The sequence below is a fragment of the Danaus plexippus genome, chromosome 23 (assembly GCF_018135715.1).
Source record: "Danaus plexippus chromosome 23, MEX_DaPlex, whole genome shotgun sequence".
Lineage (NCBI taxonomy): Eukaryota > Metazoa > Arthropoda > Insecta > Lepidoptera > Nymphalidae > Danaus > Danaus plexippus.
The window spans coordinates 2,674,713-2,700,608 of NC_083551.1; the positions used below are offsets into that span (position 1 = coordinate 2,674,713).

The 25,896-nt window shown below is 32.1% G+C and overlaps 5 protein-coding genes across 5 annotated transcripts; 2 read left to right on the forward strand and 3 right to left on the reverse strand.

Moving 5' to 3' along the window:
• Window positions 1–1,540: 1,540 nt before the first annotated feature.
• LOC116774842 (snRNA-activating protein complex subunit 4) lies at window positions 1,541–4,095 on the reverse strand. The gene has a single exon (XM_032667617.2). The coding sequence runs from the start codon at window positions 3,865–3,867 to the stop codon at window positions 1,669–1,671; it is 2,199 nt and encodes a 732-aa protein (XP_032523508.2). The 5' UTR covers window positions 3,868–4,095; the 3' UTR covers window positions 1,541–1,668.
• A 271-nt stretch (window positions 4,096–4,366) lies between these two features.
• On the forward strand, window positions 4,367–8,759 carry LOC116774772 (DNA mismatch repair protein Mlh1). Its single transcript, XM_061524120.1, has 11 exons — window positions 4,367–4,654; window positions 4,735–4,798; window positions 5,124–5,323; window positions 5,853–6,123; window positions 6,480–6,636; window positions 6,706–6,789; window positions 6,860–7,002; window positions 7,093–7,667; window positions 7,847–7,983; window positions 8,057–8,182; window positions 8,375–8,759. Exons 1-11 carry the CDS (start codon window positions 4,542–4,544, stop codon window positions 8,674–8,676), a joined length of 2,172 nt encoding a protein of 723 aa, XP_061380104.1. The 5' UTR covers window positions 4,367–4,541; the 3' UTR covers window positions 8,677–8,759.
• A 1,416-nt stretch (window positions 8,760–10,175) lies between these two features.
• LOC116774796 (DNA replication licensing factor Mcm6) lies at window positions 10,176–21,351 on the reverse strand. Its single transcript, XM_061524117.1, has 15 exons — window positions 20,994–21,351; window positions 19,876–20,299; window positions 18,933–19,124; window positions 18,483–18,655; window positions 17,762–17,885; window positions 16,669–16,807; window positions 15,753–15,910; window positions 15,044–15,196; window positions 14,481–14,786; window positions 13,388–13,486; window positions 12,595–12,671; window positions 11,968–12,080; window positions 11,167–11,292; window positions 10,744–10,889; window positions 10,176–10,330 (listed from the first exon to the last, which is right to left on the reverse strand). The coding sequence occupies exons 1-15, from the start codon at window positions 21,083–21,085 to the stop codon at window positions 10,214–10,216; spliced, it is 2,439 nt and encodes an 812-aa protein (XP_061380101.1). The 5' UTR covers window positions 21,086–21,351; the 3' UTR covers window positions 10,176–10,213.
• A 1,504-nt stretch (window positions 21,352–22,855) lies between these two features.
• LOC116774649 (uncharacterized) lies at window positions 22,856–24,196 on the forward strand. Its single transcript, XM_032667352.2, has 4 exons — window positions 22,856–23,087; window positions 23,160–23,271; window positions 23,357–23,461; window positions 23,580–24,196. The coding sequence occupies exons 1-4, from the start codon at window positions 22,990–22,992 to the stop codon at window positions 23,943–23,945; spliced, it is 681 nt and encodes a 226-aa protein (XP_032523243.1). The 5' UTR covers window positions 22,856–22,989; the 3' UTR covers window positions 23,946–24,196.
• Window positions 23,867–25,765, reverse strand: LOC116774648 (glycerate kinase). Its single transcript, XM_032667351.2, has one exon. It carries the CDS (start codon window positions 25,596–25,598, stop codon window positions 24,156–24,158), a length of 1,443 nt encoding a protein of 480 aa, XP_032523242.2. The 5' UTR covers window positions 25,599–25,765; the 3' UTR covers window positions 23,867–24,155.
• Between the last annotated feature and the right edge of the window lie 131 nt (window positions 25,766–25,896).

The following is a 25,896-nucleotide window of genomic DNA, read 5'->3' on the forward strand; positions in this document are numbered from 1 at the left end:
TTAGTACAGTTTACGTACAACCTATAAGTTTTATGTTAGGTCAGAGAATCTTTTAAACCTCAACATGTTCTTAGAGATCACATGACCGACCGTCCTATACTTACATAAAGCCTAGATATTTGTCAAAATGTTTGAAAGAGGCTAGAGCTAATTATGTTTCCTGAAAGCCATAATTCTCTCAAGTAAGACCAAAAAGAACAAGTTTACAACTATTTTTATTGTAAGCCAGGCCATGCTTCCTTCCACTTAAAAAACGAATGAGTCAACTATTCATGCATCATCTTTTATGTGATCATGATACAATAAGCGCATATGAACTCAAAAGATTTATTTGTTAGCCTTTGTACCGCACGTGCACAATCATAACTGAGTAAGCGTGTTGTCAAATTGGAATTGGTTCATGTGTCTATACACAGGAGATTCTAGGGTTTGAAAAAAGGTTTGGAGGATTTTATTAAATTCATGATCCTGACACGAAAATTGCACAACTATTTACATTAATAAATTTCGTTAGGTTGTTTTACACACTAATAGAAAACTGTATTTAAAAAAATTCTAAGACAAAGTTCCCTCCTCCGGAACTTTAGAATTATAATTTTAATTTTCCCATAAGTATCCAATGGATGATAGTGTATTGGACGGATGAATTACTATTAATTTTGCGGTAAAAAAAAATGCTTACCGGTTCTTTTCTATTGTTTATAAATTATTTTGTTAACTATATTTTCCTACTTAAACATGCACATTGCAAATTCAATGAATGTGATATATGATCTTGTTTTTTGATGATTTTGTTCTTTTTCTAGGTTTACATACTTTTAGTGTAAATAGAAACCTTATTACTAGGACTTCGCTGTCCAACTGTCTCGTTTTAACTGTGATAGTTAGTCAATTGAAATTTTTACTTATTTTTTTTTGGTGCTTTAATAACAAGTATAGAAAAAAAACACTAAAATAAATTGAAATAAAACTAATATTTTTCGGATTTACTACGCGTTTATAATTATTTTTAACAACATACTCCCGACGTTCCCGTTACTTTGCAGGAACCGTGAACACAGAGCAGGCGAGATGTGACCAATACTAGTTTTATTTCAATGAATACTCGTGTAAATCTTAGATCTCTAATTAGATAACATTAATATTTCAGGGTTTCAGATACAGCAGAAATAATTTTTATCCGTTTTTATGCATTGCGATAGGGAACCCTAAACAGTATACTCGCCCTTGGCCGTGTTTAGATTTACCCATTTTGTAAAGTATTAAAAATAATTATTATAGGTGATGCTCGGAACAAGTCTTACTCGATTGTAAAGAACTTTGGATGGCGTACAAAATGTAAACACTCTGTAGTTTTACGTGGGGGGTAGTTGTAACAAAGTGAGCATCCTATGGCTTACATTATAGATACAGATACCTTTGTAAAACGGAAGCTCAGCAATTGATATATAAGTGCATGATCCAAATACGAGTTATTTTTTAGCAAAAATGCAAAATGGATACAACTTTTTTATCAAATAAAAGATGTTAAATCCAAAATTTTGTATATATTATTAACAACATTCAGAAAACTTAACGATACAGAATAAAACAAAATAAAACGGAGTTTGATTTAAGAACATTTAGAAGCGCCGGTACAATAAATTAATTGTCTATCGCCAGATTTTTCTAATTTTCATCATCCTTAAAGATTTTAATGTCTTTATCAATTAATGACTTATCATTTTCCATTGATGCGAAAGGCTCTGGAGGTGAGTTGGATAGAAGAAGGGGCCAAAGAAATAAAGCATTAAATCGTTCCATCAAAAGAAGCAGTTGTTCTTTGAGAAGGATGTTTTTTCTTAGTAACGTTTGTAGGTTAACAGTGTCATCCCTATTGGGTTTGCTGCTTACATAGGACATTAGTTTCCTGCAACCAGTTATCGTCGCGTAATGCGGTGGAAACACGTGTTCCAAAGGACCAAGACAAACTTCACCCCAAATATCGGGCTTAGAATTAATGTTAACATTATTCATTTTTATATTCTCCTTAGAATAGGATTTAACTCTTACGGAATAAATATCATTTTCTGTCTCAATCAAACCTTTATACTTCGGATCGCCATTTTGAATAAATTTCTTTTTATTTAACTTTGATCGTAATAGAATTAAAACTTTCTGCAAACTTGATAGATTGCAGGCGTTGCTCGTTTTATTTCTTTGTTCCATACCAGTCTGCGTATCGCAAGATGTCTGACCTTTCCTAGCTTCTTCTAACCTGACATTTTCCGTAACAAGCGTAGCAATAATTGCATCTTCAATAACATTTTCAGGAGAATCTTTAGTTACCCTTTTCTTCCTATTGTCTGTGAGTTCTGATTGAATCTTCGTTTTTAAACTTTCAATGGCTGAATTCAGGTCATCAGATGATTGGCCGTGACCTAAGCGTCGAGCCCCTCGTCTGGGTGCTAAAGCTATATCCATATTGGGATGCAGTCTCATCCACTTTGTCAAGGTCAAATATCGGGATCTCAAATGAAACCTATCTTTTCCTTGAAAATAAGGAACCAAAGTGGAATAATTAATGTTTGAATCTTGATTTGCCATTAATTGCACTAGTTTTCTATCCTCGTCCACTGTCCAAACAGCTGAAATTCGCTTCTTAGCTAACACTTGATACCTAACTCTGCACTGGGCTGCGGATCTACCCGGAAGGTATTTTGAAATTTTCTTATAGTCTTGCCCAAAACTATCAACGCCTGTCAATATTACAGCATCTTCCTCGGGCATAAACCTGCCTTTTCTGTGTTCCTCCATTCGTAAAAATTTGTTATAAATTTGAATCTTGGTCCTATTCTCCATAGATGCTGCAACTTTACCCCAAGGGATGTAGTTATCTTGTTTGTAGTAATCAATTAACCTTTTAAGATATTCCTCTTCCTCCTTACTCCATTTCATACCTGTGAATGTATTGCTCATGTTTGTCCTGAAATAAACAAAGCACTGATAACTAGTGCGTCTAGTGCCTAATTTTAATGCTATTGTGTCCCAATTTACAAGATTCTCTTCTAGTACTATTCTTTGTAGTAATGTGTGTTCAGTCTTATTCCATGAACTCTTATTGATACTTGGATGGAGGAACAATTTCCAAAGTGATCGATATTCCTGTGCACTGTGTCTGAAATTCAATTTATTGGCGACAAAATCCCAATCATATTCTTGGTCAATGGGTAAAGCTACATCCTTTAATGCCATTTTATTGATTCTATCCATTTCCCTGTTCAAAGCGACAATCATTCTGCAATTTTTCTTCGTTTCATTAACTTTACTTTCACGTTTTAACTCTGCTATTTTTGATTTTATCTCATTCTTTTTAAGTGTCTGTGACAGTTTTTGCAATACAATTAAAAATTGACTTTTGTCTTTAACAGTCCAACCAGCAATGGAAGCTATATTCGAAAAATCATACATTCCAGACTTAACCATTAATAATGTATCCTCATTATCAGGAGCTGGGAAGAAGCATCTATCTTTGAAGTATGGTTTACCGCAATTAACATAACGGAACACCTCTTGTCTGTCCTGTCTATCAGATAGATCTTTGTCTACGTTTTTCATTTCATTTAGCTTCTCCAAGCACTCTCTGAGGCGATTCTGAAGTATTTTTTCTAATCTCTTCAGTTTATCATCACACATTTTATTAAGAGCCAATGCAGCCTCTACTTTGGAATATTCCTCATAGTCCACTGTACAGACACTGTATGATATTGAGCACTGAGAAGCCGATGCACTAGGAGGGCCATCGTCGATTAATACTGCATTTAATTGTTCCAAGTCCTGAATTTCGTTATCTTCATCACTGTCGGTATCCATTTGAAATTCATACATTTTAATAATAATTAGTTATGACTTGATTTAACACTAAAAATTACTGTGTATGTTTTATATTTAATCATCAATAGCTACTGTTAGCCTTGTCATTCAAATGGCTTTTAAATATATTTTTGGTTGAAAAAACCTCCTTAAATATTAATGTATAAGTATAATAAATACTGTCTAAGTGTCTAAAGGTATCACTTGACAAGTTCACTAAATATTTATCAAAATATGTAATAATAGACAAAACTTCTTTTTAGATGATGTTTCTTACGAGGTTGTCAAAATTAAACTTCAATGTCAAGGCCAAAAACGAAAAGTTTTCATGTACTCTGTGGTATTTTTTTTAAATATATATTGATTATTCAAATTATACTAAAATTTAAATAAACAAATATAATTAATGTAGTAAAATATTTGAGTGAGATAAATAACTCTTCGCACAATTATTTTAATGCTTATTTGATAGACAATATCTTATGATAAGAGCTTAAACTGCGCTCACTGTCTTTAGTCTGTACTATAAAAATTTAAATATTCGATGTTATAAAACAAATGTAAAGTTGTAAACATTATTAGTTATAATAAGTAGAAAAGTTATTTGTTCATGTTTTAGTTAATGTGTTATCAATATAATCACCTTATAATGTGATTTAAAAAATAATTCATCCATCAATCAAGTCATAATGTGCGAACCAGGAATAATACGAAAACTTGACGAAGAAGTAGTAAATCGTATCGCTGCCGGTGAAATAGTACAACGACCAGCAAATGCTTTAAAAGAACTGATAGAAAATAGGTAAGTTTCTTAATCATTAAAAGGTCATATAATGTACCAAATAATGTTATAAAAGTTAATGTTAATAAAAATCCTTCCAGTTTAGATGCCCATTCTAATAATATAATAATAACAGTAAAAGCCGGTGGCTTGAAGTATCTACAGGTATTTATGTTCAAAATTTGTAATAATTTTTATTTTCAAATGGCATACAACACATTTTTATATTTCTCTTTACCACCATAAACATCTATATAACTTCCATAAAAAGATTAGTGTTGAATTTTATTATGAAATTGCAAATTATACTTCATTATCTTTATTCACATTGTGTATATTTCAACAACATGATTATAGCCAGTAAAAATCATAATAAACTATAATATAATATATAACAGAAAATACAATTTCTGAATTACAATTTAACTGGTGAAATGTTCCTAGTTAAATATTTCATACATTTACTGTTTGTTTTTTTTTTTTAATTAAGATTCAAGACAATGGCACAGGAATTCGCAGTGACAACTTAGACATAGTCTGCGAGAGATTCACTACATCTAAATTAAAGCAATATGAAGATTTACAAGCTATTAGTACTTATGGATTCCGCGGAGAAGCTTTGGCCAGCATCAGTCATATTGCCCATTTGACTATACTTACAAAGACTGCTAATGAGAAATGTGCTTATAAGTATGTTTTTTTTGTATGTGTTATTACTTATATATATATTATATTCAGGAACATTTGTTTAAAGCTAAAGCTTTTATGTATGATACATTACATTATATTTGTTATAGACCCATAAATTGATTATCTCATCCTGCGATTTTCATACAAAACATTGCTAATTTCAGATTCATTATTTCTAAATGGTTGCACCACCATCAGTTTTGCTATTATTAACATATGAATTCTGTTATTATTGTGTACTAGCTGTTAAAAAAACAAAAAGCAATGAAAAAACTTTTAAATGATGCATTTGTCTGATAATTTCAAGATTCGACGATACTTCCTAAACGGCATGGAAAAGGAGGTTACAGAAAAATTTGATTACGGATGAAAAAATTATGCAATAGAGCAATGTTCTAAATAACAAGATGGTCATATTAATATTACATATAATTAAGAGACATTTTCATTTATAGAGCTTTATGTTCGCTGGGATATGTATAAAAACTGCATAATTATCTAAAATATCTGTAATATCAAACATTTTTAGGGCATCCTATGAAAATGGTAGATTGAAAGGTCCAATTAAACCTTGCGCTGGAAACAACGGCACCCAAATCACCGTGGAAGATCTGTTCTACAATGTGATAGCGCGAAAACGAGCACTAAGGAGTCCCAACGAAGAGTACACACATATTATGGAAGTGGTTGGAGGGTACGCCATACATAACAGCCATGTTGGTTTCACATTGAAGAAATTCGGTGAAAATACAGATATCAAAACACCAATAAAATCCACTGTCATCGATAACGTCAGAATTGTAAGTGTAATTTTCTTATATAAAAAAATAATGTTTTAAAATTTTGTATGACTAAATTATATGATTTGTGTCGCCTTTTTTTATGAAAGAGAAAATTACACCTTATATAATGTTCCAATATGATATGATTTCAAATATAAGATTTTGGGAGGTTTAGGTCGGTGCAAAGTAATACTACAATACTATGATTTCAGAGTAACTTTTGCTAACTTAAAATGATTAAAAATATAAATCTATCATATCAAATTATTTAATTTACTTACTTAAAAGCATATATTGCTTTATAGGTACATATTAATATTGTAAAATAAGAGTCACAGCTTTTTTCTTGATGGCAGTTTATTTATTTTTTCCAGATACATGGCAACACAATAGCTCGTGAACTGTTAGACATAGAGTATTCTGATCCCAAATTGCATTTAAAGCTTACCGGATACATAACAAACGTGAATTATTCGCACAAAAAAGGCGCCATGCTTCTATTTATAAACCATAGATTAGTAGACTCGCTGTGTATGTATTATATAAAAAAAAAATGTTTTTTTTTTCAAGTAATCCATTCTAATTATAAATATTTTTCAGCCATTCGTAAAGCCGTGGATTCCGTATATGCTACGTACTTACCAAAAAACGCCCACTCCTTTGTCTATCTGAGTATTGAATTAGGTAAACGAAATTATATATTTTTTTAACATTTTAGACAAAATTGATATTAATTCTGTTTTATATATCTAAGATCCAAAAAACGTCGATGTGAATGTACATCCAACGAAACATGAAGTACAATTTCTTTACGAGGAACAAATTATAGAAAAGATAAAAAATACCATTGAGAAGAAGCTTCTTAGCTGTAATTCATCTAGAGTTATGTATACACAGGTGAGAATAAAAAAAAGTATATATATATATATATGTATATATTTTTTTTAAATAAATAAACCACCTAATTATGTGTAATATGTTTTTCAGGCTCGCCTGCCAGGTGCGACTATGGTCGAGGAAATCATCAAAAAGACAACAGACGGTGCAAAAGTATACGCAAAAGATTTAGTACGAGTGGATTCGGATGCTCAGAAAATTGATAAATTCTTCAAAGTAACTACAATAGATAGGTCAAAAGGAAACGAAACAAATGAAATAAGAAATGAGACAACGAATCAAGATAGTAAGGAAGCAAATGAAGGGACAGAAGCCGTTGAAATTATTGATAATAACGAAGTTATTGATGAAACAGATGACATAATTAATAATTCTCTGGTATCGGAACCAAATGAGACGAAGGCAAAGAAATATAAAACAGCTATCAGTAGCAACGTCACATACATAGATCCTAAAGAATCATTTAAAACGAGGACCTTCAAACATCAGAGAGTGGAAACTAAGTTGACTAGTGTACACCAGCTGAGATTGGACGTTGAGAACAAATGTAATATGAATATGAGGGAGATTCTGGCAAATCTCATTTTTATAGCCTGCATCGACTATGAGCGGTCCCTGATACAACACTCAACTAAACTTTATTTGTGTGACACTACTCGATTGACGTGGGTTATATGTGTATATGTAAAATTATATTGGGCATCATTTTTTTTTATTTTTTTTGAATAGTATGTAGTTTATCGTGTAGGGTAGTTTAGAAAAAATTAATAAGAAAATTTTTATAACATTAATATAATGAAATGCTAATACATTATAACGCAAACAAAAATAATTTCGTTTACAGCGAGGAGTTATTCTACGAAACCATTCTCTATGATTTCCAAAATCTCGGTTTAATTAAATTATCGAATCCGTTGCCCTTAGAGGAGCTGTTGGTACTAGGACTCGGTTCGCACGAAGAGGAATGGGACAACGACTTAGGTCGATAGAGAAATTAAATTTATATTATATTATCATTTACATATATTTTCATATAATGCTATTTTTTCTTCAGGTGACATGACAGAAATGGCCGCACAGATGACAAAGTTACTCATAAGCAAAGGTCCTATGTTATATGAATATTTTTCGATGGAAATTAACAACAAAGGCGAGTTGTTGTCTTTGCCTTTGCTATTAGGTATGTATTTTAAGATAATTTTTAAGGAAATTGAGGTAGCTGGAATCATTCACAATGAAATGAAAAAAAGGGCTTTTAATTTTCTTATTTGTTTTACATTGTAATGAAATTAATTGTCTTTTGTGTTTAATCATCTTTTACGAATTGTATAACAGATAATTTAATATATATAATGATTATTTATTGTTTCAGACGGTCACACCCCCTTCATGGGAGCATTGCCAGTGTACTTAGTTAGACTAGTAACTGAAGTGAACTGGGAGTCGGAGAAGGAGTGTTTCGATACGTTCAGTCGACAGACAGCTATATTTTATTCACAACCAAACAGAGATTCACAGGAAGACGTCTCCGAGACCGAGTCCTGGAAACAGGAGCACATAATATTTCCAGCTATAAGAAGGAATTTCTTGCCGCCTAGCAGTTTCGTCAGCAACGGATCTATACTACAAATAGCCAATTTATGCGACCTCTATAAAGTGTTTGAGCGTTGTTAATGTATTACTTGGATTTAATTGTAGGTATATTTTTTTATTACTAAGTTTTAAGTTGAAAGGAAATAAAATGTTTTTTTTTTTAATGCCTGTAACTACATCCCAAGAACCCGCGACGGCCAGACCTTCGTTATTTCATAAAAGTTGAAAATTTCTCTGTACATGTTTCCTGGACAGGTGAAAACGACCAGCTACGATAGAGTTCGTGTTGTGGTTACCTGGACAGGTAACAGGTAATGAAGGTGCATGAAATACTTAATATTTGTTAGAGTATAAAGCTCAATTAATGTTTTCTTCATATATATGTTAGTTGGGGACCTGGAGAGATGTTATATCAACAGCTGAGGGTTTTATGAATCTTACATTTCGCCAAATACTTCGAAAGTCCACTTCACGTGCGAGCGTGAATGCTTAGTCTGTTACGATTTTATAAAAAACGGTAGAACAATAAAAGCTTTATAATTTTACTCAATATACATCAATCTCATATATCATTACTTGACTTCGTCACGGTGAGCTCGTACGGAAATTCTGAGCACTTTATATCAACATTGCATTAAATTACAAATATGTTGATGATATGCAACCAAGAATATTAAGCACGATACGATGTAGAGTAAAATATTATGATAGTTTGCTGAAACTCGCCCTCACTTGTACGAAGGCTTCAAACAAGCTTGATTTGGTATCAAACGGACCAGCAAACCATTTTCTAAACAACCAATTTACCTGGTACTAAACTATAAATACAGACGCTTCTTTTAAGCTCGCAGGTGAACTCCGATCTCAATAGGGATGTTCAACTTCTACATTAGCAACACACTTCAAAACTGCGACGGAACATCCCAATCCGCTAATAGCCAAGTGACCCGTTCCCAGTCTCCAAACTCCCTGATAGGCAGGAGCCGTCCTAAAGACGTCCTCTTAAACCCTGACGTCAAAATAAAAACCGACAACACAGACGCGAATACCCCAATGACACAATTACACCAACACACCGCCATCGCTGGCGAAAACGATGTCACACTTCATACATGTCGCTCCGGTGTTCCGCCGACAGAGGGCGTTATGCAATCCCATCACCCGATGCCATCTCCTTTCAACGACGTCCTAAGCCGAACTCCAGCCTCTTAGAGGCACCCTTGAGAAGGGTTTCACCCCCAAGCCCTTCAGGCTTGTATTTAACGGGTAGGTGCTCCCGGTGACGTGTGAAAGCCATTACGGCTAACAGCTACAGACAAGCCGAAAAGAAATAAGCTCATACGTGTTATACGCAGATCCATTTCCTTATGTCAGCGCTGGGCCCGTTACCGTGACGTTAGACCTACAATAAGTCAAGTTCATACAGAAATAGGACAAAATCGCTACCAGTGATCCGTTTATCCGTTCCTTCAGTTCAGCAACTGTCCGCTATGTGTCGGAGGTAGCAGGTTCGAATCCTCCCCCATTTATAAATTTTACTTTTCAATTTAAAATTTGAATTTTAAAAGAATAAAATATCATTATGTGCTTTAGATTATGATTTATTATATAAACTAAGTTATGTATCCACAACGTAATTAGGATGTACCACGAGCAGCGGGTCGTCTTCGACTTCTTGATCGGATTTTTGTGTTGTTTTCAGGCCGGTCGTCTGTAGAGGTATTATAACTTGGTCCTGGGAATTTTAATAATTTCCATTAACTACATTTAGTCTACAATTATACATTATAGTGATTTTCAACAAAATTAAATGTATCATACAATTTTTCCAATAAGAATCCAGAAAAATAATCTTCTGAAATAGTGAAATTACATAAAAAAATTGTTAAAATAAAGTGATTTAACCAATCATATACATATATATATCAAAATTTTGTATTATAATTTTATTTGTAATCTTACATATATCCCTTTTCTCTTTTTTTATTACCTACACCACATTACCTTTCCAGTTTCCTCTATCAAACGGGTTTCTGGTAGAGATATCTTTTAAGATATAAGTTATCCTTTGTGCATTACATTTCTGTTATAATTCTGTAACTATTTCTATTTCAGGTACAAATATAAATAATATAATAAAGTACTAACATGATACATGAGTCTGTCGATAACTTTCTCGACCAGCGTCTTCCTCTCTAACAAATCATCTTCTGTCTCTATAGTACCTTGAGACACCAGCTGCTCCAAATACCAACTCACTACTGCACTTTTACGCATACCCGCACTTTCTTCACCTGAAATGTTAATGTATATTAATAAAATATATATATTTTTACTTAGATAAAATGAATATATATATTACACGCTTTGTTATAAAACATAAAAAGGTAGTTTATACAAGGTTGGAGAATTAAGAATACATAATTATTACTACTTAAAAAAATATAATAATTTTATCAAATTCTTTTGAATACAAGACTAACCAAATGATTTCATTGTTTTAAATTTCTATAATAACTTTGAGAAATTTTATTAATTATTATAATATATATATAAAGTTTAATATACAACCTTTTGATTCAGCCTCCTGTTCTTCCTTCCTCATGAACACAACCAACATATTACTAAGTGATTTGTACTCTTCAAATGACAGAGTTAATTTCTTCTTGCCCGTTTGATCGGTTGAAGGGGTTTCAGCTGAAACATATAATATTAAATTAATTAATAGATAAAATGAAATAGTCATTATTGTGGTGCGGAATAATTCAACAAAGTGCTCTTATTTGATGGGAATTATATATGAATAAATATAAGGATATTATATTTATTTATATATATCGGCGCAAGCATCTTCAACGACGGATGCAACATGAAAATAACTGGCACCAATTATTATAACACCTTATTGGTCGTCGTTACTATTGTTAAAAGTAAAACGAAATCAAAGAGAATAGAACTATGTTTGAATTCTGGTTTAAATATGACGTCTGGACGCACGACAGCGGACTGCAGAGTTCAGCGAAGAATGAAGCGAGCATAAAGAATGTGATTATGAAGAACCTTTGAGAAATACAAGAACATTTAGAAGAATTGAAGTTTCATTTTAATATATCTGGAACGTACTGAAAGAAGTGACATTAGAGACGTCAGCGAGGCTGGCGTCCTCTCTTTAAAATAATGAATTTATAATAAAATCCGATATATATAATTATATAAGCTCATATAAATATAGGAATTCTATGTTATAAAGATTTTCTGATGGAACATATATATATATATGTTCCATCAGAAAATACCATCATACCATGCAATATATATATAGCATGCATAACATAAAAACATATATACATAGTATAGTGGTATGTATAATACCTGTGCCCGAAGGTGTCTCTTGATCCACATCCATACTAGGTTCATACTGAGGATCCTCTTCGTCCAAGTGTATGTCAGGTTGTTCCACACGAATTATTGACTTGTTCAGCAATCTGTTGTTGAAAAGATACAATGAAACCAATGTAATAGTTGTCCGTGGATATAAACCAAATAATAAACAGCCAAATAATATGTTAACTATGTAACAGTTTAAAAATGGTGTAAATGTTGTTACAATGGACAGTCAGTTAACGGAACTACACTGGCGTAAATAAAGAGGATCAATAAATTAGTATCGGAGATGGTTTTATTTTAAATCCCGTACAATACAGTTATAAATAAATTTTAATTTAGATTTTACGCATATATGATACAACAGATTTCCAAATTTAAATTTTTAAATATGAACGAGATATCAATGAAGTTGTATCTTAGAATCTTGCCCGGATTGATATATTTTTTCTTTATAGTCTAATTTAAAATTTAATAGCACAATCAGAGAAATTATGCTTTAATGTTTAGATCATAATTATACGATGTTATCGTATAATTTCTAGTAGTCCGTAGTTTATTAGTGATATATCCGGATTAGATGGATAATATGGTGGTTTTAGTGGTAGGTGGTACCTGTGAGCCTCAGTCACGTGGTTGGTGGTCACATGTCCGCTACAGTGCATTTTAGCCAACGCCTCGCTCAGTCGCACCTGTTGCATACAAACATAATTAAAAATTATATTCTATACAAATAGCACACTCAATATTTACTATTAAATTCAAGTACAAACAAGATAGGAAAATTGTGTAAAGCCCGTCTTATTATAGAGATATTAAATATGGTGATGTTTGATTTATTGTATGAATGTTTATTTATCTTTCACTTTAAAATAATCTGAACGGATTTTGATGAAACTTTCGAAAATGCAATTTGGATATCAAGATAACATATATGCAATACTTTTACCCGAATTATGGAGATATCGTGGAAAAAAAAATTGTTTTTTATTTATAAGTCACATGACACACGATAGATGTCGCTGGCGTCTGGTTAATACATAAATATATTGTATTGAGCGCGCATTATTATAAGACAAGTGTTCGGGGTACAGTTTCACATTTGTTTTTTAGTCTTCAGCGTTACTTCCAGTAATGTGCTACGAAATGGCTGAAGCTAGTATTTATAGGTTTCAAATAGTTTTTTTTTTATGTTTTACGGCTCTGGATACGAATCCTTTTGAGTCAATACAGGTTGATACTTAATGTTGCCATTACAAAATTACAATGGTTCAGTATTATAATTAATTATAAAATTAATTCTAAGCATTATAGTATATTATAATTAGTACGGCACGGATGGCGAAACTTCCAACACAAGGCAGAGGAAACCGGAGGCAATAACTAGTTTAAATTTCATTGTAGTTACCAATGATTCCAATTGTCGTACTGTTATCCTCCAACCACCGCCGGCTGATTCACGAGATCGTAGACTTGTGTAGTACTCCACCAATAACTTGCCGGCTTCCTTCATTAAAAAAATGTTTTATCAAATACATATATATGTATTATATTCTCGATTATAAACCAACATAATTATTAATTATAGACTTAAATTATAACAGTAATATTGTTTGCGTACAGTAAGCAGCAGTTTACTTACTGGCAATAAGACTGGTTTACGAGAAAGATTAAAAAAAAAATTAAATGAAACTAGTATTATTCGGATTTACTACGCGGATTTTATTATTTAAAAACTACATAATCCCGACGTTTCGGTTACTTTTGCAGCAACCGTGATCACGGGCAGACGAGGTGTCCGACACCTCGTCTGCCCGTAGATTATGTAGTTTTTAAATAATAAAATCCGCGTAGTAAATCCGAATAATACTAGTTTCATTTAAATGAATACTCGCGAAAATCTTAGATCTTAAAAAAAAATTGCATATAGAAACTTCATACATAACAATAAAAAATAAGCCATACCATTTTAAAAAGACAAGGTATACCATTCTAATATAAAACGCATAGAACAAAATAAAATCATTTAGGAAGAGAAAATTTTTACTACTATTATGATAAGTATAGAAATAATTAAATCAAACTATAGTTATAACAATAATTTTGTAAGTAAATACTTTGAATCTCTTCGCTCGTGCTCTCTTCCCTGTGGTCTATATATTAATTATTTATTTATCCTTATTAATATATTGTAGGGATATGAGAGGGTAGGAGAGGGGCCAGAACATGTAACCAGTTGTCAGAGGAGATCAGGACTCTCTCATAACGCGCGTTGGTGTCGATAGATTAATCGATCGTATATTTTCTGTGTGTGTGTGTGTGTTTAAATCTTTCGTTTGTGTCATATTCAGATTTCATTTTACAATAAATTTAAATCGAGACAGTTGAAAGATGTTAATATGAAATTATTTTTAATTTTGTGTAGTGAAATTATATCGGATGTGATTTTTAAAAAAGTCGGTTCTGATCTTGTTTCTATGAATATATAAAATTAAACTAACCTCAGTTATGATAGGTTTGAAGGACCTCGCAAACGCTATATATCTCAAGAGATCCTCTCTAGAGTACACACAGTCGTACGTTTCCTCTTTATTACAATGCAAGTCGACTATTTTCCTGGCTATAGCGTAGTCCACCATTTCACTGCTCTCATCTATTAGTATGAAGAATAAGTCGAACCGCGACATTATAGGCGCGCTGAGGGCAACGTTCTGTTGTAAGGACTTCGCTCGGTCGTACCTCCCGCCGATAGGGTTGGCAGCTGCGAGTATTGACGTCCTAGCGTTCAGGGTTGCCCTCACACCGGCCTGGAAATATTATAAATTTTATTTTTAATAAGTTTATTATATTAATGGATTTATAGAATATAGTTGTATGTATTTATTATACTTAATTACCTATAATTTATTAAATAAAAATATAATCATGGTCTTCCTACAATTTCCTTCCTACAATGTATATATTTAATTTCTCTCTTTATTGAACTTTTTTTACTTTTATATAAATGTGCTTGGTTAAATAAGTGTATCTAAGGGTAATATCATGTCAGTATATACAAGCGTACCTTAGCCAACGATATGGTCTGTTGTTCCATAGCCTCGTGTATAGCCACCTGGTCTCCGGGATCCATTTTATCAAACTCATCAATACAACACACTCCGTTATCAGCCAACATCAACGCGCCGGCTTCTATCACGAAATCGAAGGATTCCTCGTCCTAAGAGTTAAATAATTAAATTTTAATATAAAACTCAATATCAAATAATTAAACAATTTTTATGTATTTGTAGTTTTTTAAACCTAATCAATTTATTATATGATTGTAGTATATATATTATTTAAGCAATAAATTTAGTTACTTATACTATATTCTAATGAAAATTATAATTAATACTTATAAAATTAACTAACACTATACGATTTAATGGATTTGCCTTGGTTTTGTATCAGGAATCTTCTGTTCTATAATAGCAGTTAATCGTCCGGCGTCTACAGCATCACATTATATGACACTTAACATACGGTATTTCCACGACGTTGTCCGTTAATTTTTTTTAAAACAATTTAATGTTAATTATGCCACTTTATAGTAAAGTAACAGTTTAGTTCTCAATAATTGCAGTAGTTTAATTAGTTGCAAGTAGATTAAGTTATCAATTACACGGAGATCCTGGTGCTTAGTACGACTCGAGTGAGTTTATGAAGACGCCTTTAATGACGCGTTAATGTTGTTAATAAATGAATAAAAAAAATAAGAATATATATATGAGTACCTTGACAACGGCAGCCGTCAGACCGGCGGCGGACGAAGCTTTGCCGCTGGTGTAGACCGCGCGAGGAGTCATCTCACTGACTTGCTTCAGCAGTTGAGATTTAGCTGTGCTCGGGTCACCAACTATACACACATTGATGTCTCCGCGGAGAGTTGTTCCTGACGAGGTTATTGTATTTAGTATTGGAATTGTTATATATATTCATAGAAACAAGGTCAGAATAGACTTCCTTATAACAATATTCAATACAAGTTCACTATAAATTTATTAAATTTACACAAAACTAAAAATAATGTTATATTATTATTTGTCAACTGTCTTGATTTAAAGTGATCGTGAAATGAAATCTGAATATAACACAAACTAAAGTTTTAACACACACACACACACACACACACACACGCACGCACGCACGCACGCACGCACACACACACACACAAAATATACGATCGATTAATCTGACACCAACGCGCGTTATGAACGAAAGAGTCTTGATCTCGTCTGACAACTGCTTATATGTGGCTGGCCCCTCTCATACCCTCTCATATCCCTACGATATATATGTATATAAAATTTTCGATTTTGAAGTGAAATGTCTTCTGCGACTTCCAACAAGGTTGCATTAAACGTTTTACGCTGGAGGAGAGAGAAAGAAAGATACGCAAATGCAGAAAGTAGGAAAGAGAAAGAGAGTGTCGGTAGATTCCAAGCATGCCATGCAGCAAAGTAAACAGTAATAGGGCAGTATTTTATTTACAAATTTAGCGGATAAGAATTGTTTACGATTACTAAGTTTCACTTTCACGTACAATTATTTTTAATACCTCACTTGTCGAAATCCAAACCGTAAGCTATCGTTAGTATCACATATAACCGATTGTTGGGATCTCTGCCAGGTGTATTGAGTTTTATTAACCTTCCACAGTCGTCTTAGCGACGCCACCGAACAGCATTAAAAGAATCCCTCTCTTGACTTCGTTGTTTCCGTGAATGCTTGGGAACAGGCTCGTAATCAGGTTGTTGTATAGATTACGGTCGCGGGACATTTCGTAGACCTGGAACGAGAGATGGAGTTAGGAGCAGTGTTCAAAATAACATACGGAAAATCTATGAATATATAAATGTAGCACTTAGACAATATAATTGAAATAATTCAGCGTTTCAAATCACTAACCGTAGTCTCAAAGATCTATTATTTAGGAGATTATTTAAGTTATACAACCATTTTTTTTATATATAAAATCTGGTTATATTTACTAAAATTATAAACACACATGTTTGTGACAGATAACTAAATTTTGTTACATTATAAAGAATGAATACGCATTGATTCTCTTTTAATGTTTTTATAGAGTCATATGCCAAAAATGATCATGATCTCATCGTCTTGGAAAGAAGCCGGTTTTATAACAATGTTGGATGGATATAACTCATATAACAAATATATATATATATATATATATATATATTTGTTATCTGAAAAATTATTTCTAAAGACCACTGGTAGTGAAAAAGTATTTTGTAACTGTTAGTTTACGGAATTAGTTGACATTCACGCAAGTGAAGCTTCGTTTGTATGATCAGTCAAGTCTTATTCAAGTGAAAATTCTTATGCGACTTCCAACAAGGTTGCGTTAAACCTTTAACGCTTCGGGGGGGGGGGGATAAAAACGAGACAGAGCGAGAGGGAATGCGTGACTTGCAAGTGAAGTAAATAAAGTTTGTCTTAAAGAAACACAAAAAATTCCTTAAAAGTCTTTTTCGCGTCTTCCTGTTTTGATTCCAACATTACGAAGTTTCGCTTCTTCCGCGCGGAGGGACTATGCTCACAATTTTTTTTTTCTGATATTTGAACAACGTACACATTATATATCACAGTTAGAATATTTTTTTTTTATATATTATTATTTATTTAATGAATGGAATATCTATGGATAAGTCTATTAGTGATTATTATATTTTTTGTTGGATTTCCTCTTATAGTTTTCATAACCTCTGTAAGACTATACCTTGTCCCATTCTTTGTCTGTCATTTGTTTCCTCATATCTTCTGAAGTAAGATCGTCTGCGGCTAAGTCTGAAGTACCAAATCTTCTAGATGTGGCCTGAACACTACACGCTAGGAAGGCTGTCCTGGAATTTCCATTATTTTAGGACTCAATAGGCATTCGAAATTGAAAATCGAACATTTTTTCATTATACCGCGTTATTGCCAGCGTGGAAAATATTTAATTGACATAACATAATGTCCTTGGACTTTCTACAAATTGATTGACATAAAAGAAAATGTAAAAGATTTAATTATTTTTTTTGTAGTACTCCTATTTCCATGATTAAGTTTAAAGTCGAGTGCTATTCTATAACATATAAATTTATTTCCCTAATGATTTTTAGTTTGTATACTTTCTTAATTTCTCTTGAATATGAAACTATTCTTTCAGATCATATGTGATATGTCTATAGATCTAAGACTTTCGTGTGTATTCATTTAAATGAAACCAATATCTTCGGGTTACTACGCGCTATTTTATTTTATTATTTTTAAAACCACATCCTCCCGACGTTTCTTGTCTCGTCTGCCAGTGCTCGCGGTTGTTGCAAAGTTACGGGACGTCGGGAGTGTGTAATTTTAAATATAATAAAACAACGCCTAGTAACCCGAAAACATTAGTTTAATTTAAATCTATACATATATATTTATTACATTATTACTAGACATATATAACCTACTTGTAATGCAACTCCCGTACTCCTAAGGCTTTGAGTCCCTTGATTCCTTCCATTTGGCCCTCGGTGGCCATCTTAGTTCTGGTCGTTAGCTCGGCCTTCGCCCCCGGCATAGATAACGAACCTACATCCGGTACCACTATTAGAGTGCCAGTGAAGTCATAGCGATCGCCGGCCTGCAATTATGAAAATATATTATTATATATTGGAGAAGAAGTAGAAATAAATATGATAAGTTTTTACTGAATGCATATGTTTGTATATATAGTACATATAACATTTGTTTGTAATTTTGTCTGTCTGTTTGTTAATGCTAATCTCTGGACCTTTTTTTGACGATAATTCTAGTAATGGGGAGCAGATCAGGGTTTGTTAAGGATATTTTTATAACTTTTATTCTTATAAATAATGAAAAATAGCGTTTCAAGCAAATAAATAAAATGTATGAAACACCTGCACGGATTCCACGGCCTCGGCTCTCAATATGACTTCGAGTGACCTTGGTATGCATCCCCTCGGCAGCTCCGCCTGTGTCTCTTGAATGCGTATCTTTTGGAAGTCCACAAAAACAGACTTGTCGGCGTCCAAAATAAAACGGCGACGATTGGCGCACACTGGGTTACGACATATCGTGGGAATTGTATACTGGAATAGGAAATAATCATTCAAATATAAGTCCGTTTCAATAATATATAGGAATTTTTTTTATTCTAAAGGGGGCGACCGAGCAGACGGCCTCCCTGATGGAGGTAGTACCGTCGCCCATGGACATCCACAACATAGTTTTGCGATGAGTTGCCACCCTCGATTAGGCAAGAGGAGGAGAAAGTGGGTAAGAGAGGGAAAAGGCAAGGGGTAGGAAAGGGTGGAATCAGGGAAAGGGCAACCGGCTCTCTCACTCATCGGACGAAACGCAGCCATTAAAGACTACTTCACGACGACTTTCTGTGAGAGGGTGGTTCCCCGGTCGAGACAGGCCATGTTCGAGCTGCAGTAACTTGACCACAGTTAGGCTCTACCACCTACGATGTATGTTTGTTTGTTACTCTTTTAGCAAAAAACTAGTGAATTTATTTTAATGTAACTTTACAATTATATAGCGATGTAACAAATTAACATATAGTATATACTCAATTCATTATTTGTTAAGGGTAAAATATATGATGGTTGTATTAGGTATGAAGTCACAAGACATGGACAACAGATGGCGCTGGTGGTTAGTTGTCATAAAAATTCTAAAAGCACACTATTTATTTCTTTTTAATTCACTTCCAAAGTGTATGCAAACAGTCGCAGGACCTGGGAGATACTTATACTGTATAATATTAATATATTTTGCTTGTTGGTTTAAAAGATTTGAGGTATTTGGCATTAGTATAATGTTCTGACAGCTTACCTTAAATTGTTGTTCAACATTCTTTATAACGGTTTGACAATCCAAACAGACAAATGTACCTAGAACCAGTTCGGGGTGAACCGGATGCGTTCTTACAATTTGACCAGATATTCTTATCAATGTACCAATTTTGGCTGTAGTTAGCTCTCTCACTTTGTGCCTGGTGGGTACATCTACAAATGAAATGTAACATTCCTTTGCCTGAAGATCTTTCTTTATACCACTATCGGCAAAGCTCAGTACATAGTTCAAGATAGCTTGGTTGAGAAATGGGTAAATCCTGTAATATTCCTCTATAATTGTTGTTGCTAGGTTTTGGTTGTATTTTTCCACGTCATCAAAACTAACTTCTAATGTACTTAGTTCTGGTTTCAGTAATTCTTTTGCTTGCTTTTCATATTTCAATTCGTTGTCTTCTTTAAACCTGTAATTTTTTTTTGTAATTAATTTATTACAGTCTTTTTGGTACAGGCAACACTTATAAAGTAATAACCAAGGTATTGTATGATACCATTTTTGTTGTCTCTAATTCAATAAATAATTTTATTTAAATAAACTAAGTTTTTTTAATTGATAGACAAAAAATCAATATTATACATGAAATTTTATTATAATTTCAAATACAAAATAATAGAATTGAATAAAAACAATTCTTTTGGATATTTTTTTTACCTTAAAGATCAAAGTTAATGCAAATTCCTTTGCAAAATGAAAAAAAATAATCTAAATATGAAGTAGACAAAAGATTTGTATAATGGTAGGTATAATCATTACCAGAGTGTTGTACAATTCTTTTAAGTTAATATTATTAAGGAACCAAATGTAACACATTAATTGCCATCAAGATCACTCCACCTGATTTGTAATCAACTTACAATTGACTGTTATATTTTTTTAAAAAATACGTACATCTAATAACAAAATATTGGAAACTATATTTTCATACATAATCAAACTTAAACCGAATATGGTTGGAAAAAATGTAGTAGGATTTGATTAATGCTTTATAAACAGAAAAAATTACAAGATATTAGATTCAAATGAATTTTTAGTTTCAAAGTATACGAAAGGTGATGAAGTAGTACTAAAAAAAGATTTCAAATACGATCCACACTCACTCTTCTAAAAAATCTTGAAATAACTTCTGGCAACGAACTCCAACTTCATCTTTCACTTGGCTTTGAGTAGCATATGTGTCAGCTACATCCATTTTAGTAAAATGATAGCCGAGATAATAACACACACCGCAAAAGTATCTCGATTGAACAACTTTATAACCAATAAAAGTATACACAAAAAAACAGATATTATAATTTATGAACCGTATTACATTTAACACGCTATTTAAAAGGTATGTTTATAAAATTCAATAACACAATCCTAGGAAATATCTCTATCATTAAACTTTTGTTCGTTTTTAGCGGAACCCTTGTAACAAGTTGAAACAATAATAACGTACTTTACCAACGTTGACAGTTGAATATTTTGGCGGGAGTTTATCTATCAATTTTCATAAAAAAAGTGGCCATAGACTTGTTGATCATTTTACAAGCCTAATAATTGTAGTGTAATATAATGTAAAAAGAAGTTAAGTACGAAAATAAACTAAACTCAATAAATTCTTGTAATAAATAAAATATTAAATTCCTGTAAAAAATCAAATAATAAAACTCTCATTTCTCTTGAAATAACGTGTGAATTGAAGATATCACTTGGAATCAAACTTTTGTACTTATCATCTACTATGTGCTCTTGATAATATCTGGTGCAATACATTGATAACCTGGCATTTACTTCTGAATTACTCAATCACTGCGTTCTCATGTTAGGTCCAATAATAATTAGGTTCAATTATAATCTTATGGAGTTTTCATTATACATGTAAATAACCACCATTTCTTACTACATATATTGAACATGTAAATTGTCCATGTAAATATTTAAATGAAACAAAAATTTTTCGGATAAACTACGCGTGATTTATTTTTGTAAAAAACTACATACTCCCGACGTCTCGGTTACTTTTCAGCAACCGTGATCACGGGCAGACGTGAGACGAGGTCCCTTACACCTGGGTCGCAAGTCCCAGGCACTGTTGAAGCTTCTCTCCCTGCAACGCGATGGACCCTGCACCCGCACGGTGAATACATTGAATGCTAAAAGGTTTCCTCACAAGAATGTTGCTTATACGTTTAATTTTCTCTTTACTCAATTTTCTCTGTTATTACTCAGACAGGAAATATTTTATCTTCGTTTACCATCCACCGTTATATATTTTATAGAAAATAATTAACAGCACTTAATCTTTAATTACGAGGCATCTATAAGTCCTCCTTTTAATTTAGAAAAATATCTTATGATTAAAATATTCCCTGCAAAATTACTTAAGAAAAGCATCTTATACTTAGCGTATCAGGATCCTTCCCGTAACATTCGTTTACAATATTTCTTACTAGTAGTACCAGTTACTCTGAAATCAAAGGCAATAACAAAGTCTTTGGTGTTAGTGACTTAGCTCGATTTAAGGTTAATTATGGAAATATATATAAAAATGTTAATATCTAGGTATGAAATAAATATTGATATTAAAATTTGTATTTTTGATCTACTAAAACATCTCTTAGCAAAGGGACTTCAATCAAAATGATTTGTGATAAGTCATGACAAAATAAATCATCGTTTTAAAATCACTCGTCTAAGTAAAAAACAAACGACTTTATCATAATTAGTAATAAAATATCTGTTATAATTTGTTATTTTCAAATTTTTAACAATATGTTATTTAAAATTAACGTTCATCTATACTCAATTAAATCGTCAGAACTGTATGTTTATAAACTTATACTAGGTACCTAGGCAGTTTATTACTAGTTTTTTTATGGTAAGTCTTCTTTCGCACTGGAATCGTGAAGTATTTTGATAATGTCATAATTTTTATTTATCTTCACCTTCATTGGCTTAAAATGTCATTATGACATATGTAATATGTTACCTATCAATAAAGAGTTATCTGTTTTTCGTAATTCGTCACTTTAACATTGTTATACTAATCGTAATAAACACGAAGAATATTCAGCTTGTTGTTATATCTTTTAGGTTAATTACACATCTAATATGGCTGAAGATCGAATTGGTCTTTTATTCAAAGCTGCTACACTTGCGTCCTCAATACAAGATAGCAAAACCCAACAAATATTAAAAAGTTACTACATGTATGTCATTCTTTGTAATGTTTTTCGACATTAATCGAATAGGAGAAATCTTATATAATATAATGTCTACAGGTTGAAATGTCAGGAAACAACGGGGGGCTTTGGCTTGCCAAAAAAATATTTTTCGAGGGACACCAGATGCCCTCGTTGTGGCATTGAATGGGACAGAGACACGGAGACAAAGGTTTTTAATAAAATTTTTCAATCTCATATTTTAAGAATTACTGTAGCACATTTAACATACTTAAATACAGCATTGATCTTTTCAGTTAACAACTATTAGATTAACAAAAAAACAAAGAAGAAGAATAAGGAGCAAGAAAAAAATTGTAAATGCTAGAAACAAAGAGTATTTATTCCACAGCAATAAGTTGGTAAATGTGAATTTTTAACATTTAAAAAAATATATATTTTGCACATAAAAACTATATTAATAAAAATATAACTATACAAGGTATTTTTAACTGTATTTTTTTCTATTATTGCTTTTAGGAACAAATCTGTTCATTTTGTGGTCACAACATGAAAACATATATTACTAAACCAGAAAAGTCAAAAATTAAATTACCAGAGGTTGAAACACCAGTGGAAGTTGAAGCTACAACTAATATCATGAAAGGAACAAAGAAAATTAGCAAAACGCAGCACCAAGCTAACGTTTATTGTCAATCCAAAAATGCCTTTAATCTGAAAAGAAATGAAAACAACTTGGCAACTACCATGAAGCCACAACCAAAAGTTATAAAGAACAATAAAAAGAAAAAAGATAAATATGCTGGTTTATGTAAAATGGCAGTTGCAGCTGCGGCGAAACAAAAGCTAAATAAACTTGAGCTCTTTTTAAAATCTGCTCCATAAAACGTCTTATAATCTATATTGTCTGTAATTAGCTTTATAATTTTGAACCACAGCCACATAAAAAAAAAAAAAATTAACATTTAATTTCAGACGAGTTAACAGTTAGCAATAAATTGTTATATTTTTAAATATAGCTGTAGTTATAATAGGTAGGCTTAGTTAATGATCATTGTTTTAATTCTTAGATACTGATTATAAACAAACTAAGTTTCATGTATATTTTTGTATTATTATTAAATGTATGTCCATGACATTTGTGTTTGTATGTCCAGTTACAACATGTAGGTCACCATTTTTGAATGTGTTGAAGAAGTTGTAGGAATCGTTATTGTCTATGTATTTATTAACATCAATATTTTCCTTTGAACAATCCGAAATTAAATTTATATATCCTATAGCACCGGCTGCATTTGTTGGTCCATCTATACCGTCAGTGCCGGCACTTAAGAAATATATATTGAATCCGGATAAATTGTTTTTTATCTCATCAATGTATTTTGAGAATTCTAAAGCAAGTTGTTGATTTCTCCCCCCCTTCCCTGTACCTTTAACATTAACTGTTGTCTCCCCACCAAGAATTAGACACAAATCTTTAGTTTTTATCAAATCTAAATATTCATCGTCAAAACTAAATTTCAAACCTGGTATGTTTAATTCATCCAACTTATCTTTGATATTATTGTTTAAAATATCATTCTTAAAGTCATAGAATAACTTTACCAGTTGTACATACTTATGTGCAATTCCAGTAACATTTCCAACAATACTATTTGAAAGTGATATAGGGAAGAAACCAATATTCTTCGCTTCCAAAGTGGCTGCTTCAATACTAAGTTTATTAGAACCAACTATGATGTTTTCTACTTTACTTTTCGGCCAGAATTCTATACTTCTTGTATCTTCTAAAACGTTTTTTATTGATGAAGGCAGTTCATTCTGTAATTTATATTTGCGTATGATGTTCATTGCTGCTGAGGGGTGTTCCTCGTCTTTACAAGTAGGTCCACTAGCAATCAAATCGATGGGATCATTAACAATATCAGAAAGGATAAGGGTTAAAACACTAGCCGGTTGTGCCTTTAATGCTAGTTGCCCTCCTTTCAAATCTGATAATCTCTTTCTAACTGTATTTAGTTCTATTATATCAGCACCTGAATTTGCTAATTTTTTAATCAAAGCAGTTTTTTCATCTAAAGTTATAGGTTCCTTAGGCAAAGGCAACAATGCGGAGCCACCACCAGATAGTAAAACTATTAAGAAATCATTGTCTGTTAAATTTACCACTAAATCTTTTATAGCTTGAGCTGTTTTGAAAGCATTTTCATCTGGTAAATTATTTAATGCCCCTTCACAATACAACATTTTGTCATTTGAACTTTTATAGTTATAACTTCCAATAGGAATGCTGATAATACCTTGTTTAATTTTTGAACTTAAAATATGTTCAACCTCATTTGCCATATTTTGAACAGCTTTTCCACCTCCAACAACATATACATTTTTTTGTTTTAGGTTGTAATTTAATCCTGCTACATGTAAATGTTGTTTTAAAGAATCGTAAATAATAAATTTTCTAATAAGATTTTCTGGTAATACAGTCGAAACACTACTTCTAAATATTCGGCATAAATCATTTACAAGTGAAATAGCCATAGCAAATAATTTCAAAAACTAGATTAAGTTCGTACACTCACAAATAAATCCTTATCAGTGCCTATTACATACAAAAACATCACTGGAATAAAGTAAAGCACTATACACACTACCAATAACTGTAAGACGTTTTATTATCAAAATATCTTACTTAAAATGATAAAAAGCGGTCTTTACATTGAAAACTTGTGAACTAAATAGTAGCAGTTTACATTTATAAGACAATATTCACGATAACTGAATAGAAAATTTAAAAGTATATAAAGTTCGAGATTAGAGTTATTAAATTAACTTTCAA